The 6000-nt window shown below is 42.9% G+C and overlaps 1 protein-coding gene across 1 annotated transcript in view; it reads left to right on the top strand.

Annotated features, from left to right (window-relative positions):
• LOC139210257 (membrane-associated guanylate kinase, WW and PDZ domain-containing protein 1) overlaps nt 1–6000 on the top strand; it is a 32954-nt gene that overhangs the window by 4825 nt on the left and 22129 nt on the right. The window contains exon 2 of the mRNA XM_070840270.1: nt 5155–5444. Coding sequence (XP_070696371.1) covers nt 5155–5444 — 290 coding nt within the window. The remainder of the gene's footprint in view (nt 1–5154; nt 5445–6000) is intronic.

Genomic DNA, 6000 nt, shown 5'->3' with positions numbered 1-6000 from the left:
TGTTGAGCTGCCAAAACGAAGGAGAAAGTCATGGCTCACAGTTGTGTGGTTGATGAAATTGTCTTTAAGTGCCATTTCAGAGGGACGTGTGTGCACCCTGGACTTCACCCCGCTGGATAAATCTGTCAAGACAAGTTGTTGTTCTTCTTCTTCTTAGCTTTGCCAGTGCTGCTTTATACCAAGCAATGCAATTATTCACTAGTCTTAATTGATGTGTTTTGCTAACACCCTTTTTCCTGAAGGTCTTTCAAGACGCTTCTCACCCCAATGTCAAGTGCTATTCCCTCATGTCCTTGATTGGTTGCTTCAAGTTGACTTTGAATTATTGAGCTCCATGGCAAAGCTCATCTGTGTAACTTTAATAAATGAATACCCTCGAGAAATAACCTGAAATAACTACTTCGTTAATTTGTCCTGTAATAAAGATATTTCTCTCATGACCATGAGCTGCCGGGGGTAAAATGGGTCTGGTTTCTTCAGATTGATCACTGGGAAGAATTTAATGGCACAGGACCTGAAATGTTAGCATTAGCACTGCTGCACTGTAAGGTATTATTACAGTGCGGCAACTGGGTTGTTAAGTTTGTTAAGATGAAGCTTAAATTACAGTTTCACTCTCTTTTAATGGGAAAGGAATAATTATTGTGGTTAATTAAGTAAGACCCGTGAATGCTCTCTGGATAATACAAGCATGAGTATTTATGCAGGGCTAAAAGTGAGGCACAGCTGTTTCTGCTGTAACCAGAGTCAGAATGGCCTTAAGGATTTGCTTTATCCTTCTCTGATTTAAACAAATATGGTGAAGAAAAAAAAACAACCTCTAAGAATAGCCTTGAAGACAGGAGGATGTGTATTTTGCCATTGACAGATTGCCGTGGTTTGAAGTTACACTGGAAGTCCAGGGTTGCAAACTGCAGAGAGCCTGAGCAGGTCACTGGTGGAGAGGAAGTCAGTGAAACATGATATGTATTGGTCAGCTCTTTCCTGAACCTAAAGGTCAGAAATCTCAATTGAGCATTCTTTTTATAGGATTAGAGATCCTTGACTTCATATACAGTGTCCTCTATATCTAATAGCTGTATTTTTGGCTCTTTATAAGTCATCTGGAGTAATAAAAATATATGCTGTTTTTAACCATGCTAGCGCCATGACTCTAGGGATGGTGATGTCAGTAGATCCACCAGTTTGGTCCAGACTAAACTCTCTCAACAGTCATTAGATGGATTGGCGTGGAATTATGCACACACATTGATGGTTCCCAGATGATGAATCCCACTGTCTTTCATGATCCCCTTACTTTTCTTTTATAGTGCTACAGTGAGTTTGACACGGTCTTTAGTGAAATATCACTACACCTACTGTATAGATTGCCATAACGTTTGCTACAGACATTCATGGCCCCCACAGGATGAATTGTGATAACTTTGGTGAGACCTTGGTGACTTTTCATTTAGCACCATCATCAGGTCAAAATGTTGGTTTATGGCCAAATACCTGCAAAATATCCGCTTCTGTTTTTTTTTTATTGATAAGTACTAAATGTTGTTAAATTATGACGGTAAACATTACACCTGCTAAACATCTGCATGCTAACATTGTCATTGTGAGCATGTCTGCCTGCTGACTCAAAACTTCACTGTGCCAAAGTGCAGCCTGACAGAGCTGTTGGCGTGGTTGTAGACTCATTGTGTTGTTTTAAATTCAAACAGCGTGAGTGTTAAGAGGTCATCATTTCACTGTCTCATCAGTTTGCAGTCACATATTTCCATTTTGAAACAAGGAAATGCAGTATGTCAGCTTAAATTGTTCTTAAAACCAATCCAGTGTTTGCACACAAGGTAACGTTACGTTAAAAATGACTGATTACTTATCCACTGAATTATAAAGAATTACACGAATGACTAATTTGATGTGATCACATTGTCAGTGTAGTATTACACTCCTCCCCAGCCTTGATGACAACCCGGCACTGTGTTTTAAGCGAACACAGTAAGATGAGTGTGCAGGGCCAGTTTGTAGCATCAACACCAACAGCGGAGCAAAGCAGTGTCAGGGTGTGTCTGCGGCGGGACGTGTCCAGGCTTCAGCAGACCTGACAGGCTGTGGCTCATTAAACCCCCATCAGACACAGGAGGTCACGATAACAGCTACAGCTCGGGCGACACACTCTGCCTCCATGCGTATTATGTAGACACACTGTGTAGGATAGGATAATACCGCAGACCTACCAGTTGTTTTATTTTTAGCCATTTAATATTTTTAGCCATTTAATCACTGCTGTCAACTGCTCAGAAATGTAGAGAAATCTTTAGATAAAGCATGAAGAGACGAACAGCTTATAGAATTATTATTCAGGACTGATGCACATGAGGATATGTTGTGTATGATAAAATGGAAAACGTTGAAGCTTTTGTTTTTACTCCGCTCTCACGACATACTTAATGCTACTTGTATTACTGCGCTTTCTGTGTGGGTGGATGGCTGGCTGGCTTTGGGTAAGCAGGTCGGCAATGTTGCTGCAGAAGGTTTCACAGTGGGGTAGAGAGAAAGGGACTGGGGGCACTGCTTGGCAAGGATGAAGTGATAAGCATAATTTCAGGTTGAAACATGCAGGCATAAACAGTGCTACTTGCTCGATCGTGTTTTATTCAAACGTGCGAGAATAACAGTGACAGCCATTGGCTTTTAACCAAGACTGAAATGCAAGTTATGTGTTTTTGGGTTCTCGATGTTGCGGCAACCAGCTCAACCGTTTCCCAACCTCTGACTCATGTCGCCTGAGCTGAAGTCCTGTAAGGTCAAACAAGTGAGTCCGATGCCAACCTCAGGCTGTGTGGCGCCTCTCGATCTCTATCTGACCTCTGTGCTTCCCTTTTTTCTCTCAGAGAGTGGGACAAAAGCACACACAATCCATATGCATCTCATAGCATTTCATTCTCACCCTCTTTCTGCTTTTTGTCTTTTAATCTCTCTTTACTCCCCACCTTCCTTATACCATTTCTGTATATGAAAAAACCACCAGAGACACCCTCTTTTGGCCAAGCATTAGAAGGGAGGATGGAAGAAGAGGATCTCTGTCAGATCTGCCTGTCCAATGACCAGTCAAGTGGAAAGGATTAGTTAGAGCCTGTCCTTCTCTCACTCTTTAAAGCAGTCTCATTAGGTCTGCCGGACCACAGGACCCAGAGTGCCCCTGCTAGCGCTGGACTTGGTGTTGCATTTAGGGAGGCACTGGGCACGATATCCCCACCCAGCCGAGTGTCATCATAGTCACACAGTCGCTTAAGAGGATTGGATCTTGGTGAGGTGATGTGCAATTGCTAATCTCCTGACAGTAGAACCGCAGATATTGGAATATTGTAAATACGTTTTGTATTACTGTAGGTGTGCTAAAGTAGGTTTAAAGGAATAGTTTGACATTTTGGGAAATGCAATTATTCATCTAATAAAGATACTGCCTGGAAACAGCTAGCTTGGCTTTGTGTGAGGCTAAAAAAATCCACCTACCTGCACGTCTGAAGTTAACTAATTGACATGACTTTTATTTGATGTGCACAAGAAATCTGATTGGATTTTTGGGTCAATACTGAAAAGGTTTTGCTAATGATATAAGTATATATAATATATATATAGATAAATACCAAGCAGGAGATTTTACCGCTGAAAAAATAAGCTTGTCAGTTCTCTCTTGCTGGCAAACTATGTAATGATGACGCTGTGTCTAAATTACTTCAAACCATAGACTATATATAAAGATAGAAAATATCGCAGATACAGCCACTGCCATCTTGTGCTGTCAAATCACCCACCTGAGCCAACCCCGAGTCAGAGATGGTTGTCAATCAAGACATTTCACTCCCTTTTTTAAAGCATCAGATGAAAACCAAAGTGATGAGAAAAATGAACATGACACCATCTTTGGGAAAACGTTTATTTATACCTGCAGTTTGAATTTTAAGTTTAACCTTTTTTCCATCTGCTAACATGGAGGGGGCGGGCTTTATGACTTGTACTGCAGCCAGCCACTCAAGGCAAGAAACCACAAACATATTTTCCAAAGTGTTAAACATTCCTTTGATAATGAGCTTTCTCTGTTGTATAATGTCCCTGTTTGTCTTTGGGATTCTGTTCCCCTACCTTGTGTATCTCTGTAGTCCTGTGTGTCAAGGTGACAGTGCCGCTCTGATAATGTCAGAGGAGCGTTGTCCGCTCTCTCCGGACATCACAGCTGTCAGGTCACTGTTGACTCAAACCAATCTTCACCATGTCAGCTACATCCTCAGCCAGCACGCACACACACATACACACACACACACTCACACACACACACACACACACACACAGCTGCTCCCCACGAAACACGTTGCAGCAAAACATAATATTTTTAATAGAGCTTTGCCGTGAGACTTCTCACCTTAGCAGCAGCTACGCCTGCCATTAGCACATAGAACATGTCATTACATATGGTGACTGAGCAGACAATAGGAGAATATGTCCTGCAAACAAACGGGGTAATTATTCATTGGCCGGGAAAATCTATAAAGATCTATATTTGTGTGAAAGTGCCATGCATCGCTGTAGATACAGAAATGATTCTGTGTAAACCAGCATTCGACTGCAGCTACAGGTTGTTAGCTTGCCTGTCAAAGTGTGTGTGCATTCAATGACCTCTATCGAACGCAAACTAGATTTTCCCATGTGACCGAGGATGTGCTGGAATGTGCACTAACTCCTATGTTGTGTGTTTACATAAAAACATAACGTCATCTGCAGCAAGCACAGTGAACATGAGGGAGTGTCTCTCCGTTTCTTTTGGTTTAGACGGTCATGTAGTGTGCTGGATTATGTTTGCATAAAACAAAGACACAGTTCCCATGTTGTGTTATACCTGTCTTTCAGGCTGTCACACTCTCTGAGACCATATCCTGAACTATGAAGCCAGAATTATGCATGACTTTTACACGTAGTGATGTGAAACACTGCAGCTCTCTAGGCCTCAGACAGCTGACAAAGGTTAAATAACAAAACAGCCTTCTGCCTGAAGTCACAGGATCTTTCCCGAGCTCGTTATGCAACAGACACTTTTTTCCCCTTTTTCTTTTACTGTCTCACACGTTCTCCTCACCCTCCAATGCTGTTTCTTTTCCTCTCCAGCTCATTTGCCATGTCTAAGACAGCGGTGAAGAAGCTGCACTGGCGTTCCAAGGTGCAGGACAGCTTCGTCCCCTTGCTGGGTTCGTCTGGGGAGCTGGGGATCGCCATTGGTGGAGGAGCAGATTATGGAGAGTTTCCTTTTGTCACGTCGGCTCCAGGGGGCGGCCTCACAGTGGGCGACATCATCCTAGAAATTGGGGGAACACCAGTACTAGGGATGACATTAGGAGATGTCCGCGGCGTCCTCAACTCCTGCCCCCATCCTATCCGCATCAAAACTGTGTCACCAGGTATGACTCAGCACCATAACTCACGCCTCTATAAATTAGTCTGCTGCTCATTGTTTTGTTAGATGTGTAACCACCACACAGTGAAGGAAAGGTGTGAACAAAACAGACTGCAAGGCCTTCCCCTCTGCTAATGGCATTTATGTATTACACATCGCCCATAATGATGCACTCAATCTTTAATTCTCGCTCGAACACTGCATACCGTTTAACTTGTTGCTGTTTATGTTGCACATCATTGCATTTACTTCATCACGCTACACCCAAACAATCTGTTACACTGGCATCCAAGCTGTCATCCATAATAATCTTGCCCTCCACTCACTCACCCAAATCTGCAGCCAGTAGCATTCTGATGTTGATTTGCACTCGTCAATTAGTCTGGATATGTCAAGGCAATCGGTCAATATGTGGTCAGGAGTTCAGAATTGCTGATGACACATGACAAGAGCGTGACGATATGGTTGTCTGTCACCCGCAAGAGGCCTTGATGTTTAGAACAGGGGGCTGGGAGGTAACGGATGTCTTTGTGGGCTCAAACAGAGCTATATGTCACTGG

This window comes from Pempheris klunzingeri, chromosome 11 (assembly GCF_042242105.1).
Source record: "Pempheris klunzingeri isolate RE-2024b chromosome 11, fPemKlu1.hap1, whole genome shotgun sequence".
NCBI lineage: Eukaryota > Metazoa > Chordata > Actinopteri > Acropomatiformes > Pempheridae > Pempheris > Pempheris klunzingeri.
This window is presented reverse-complemented; position numbering and strand designations above follow the sequence as displayed.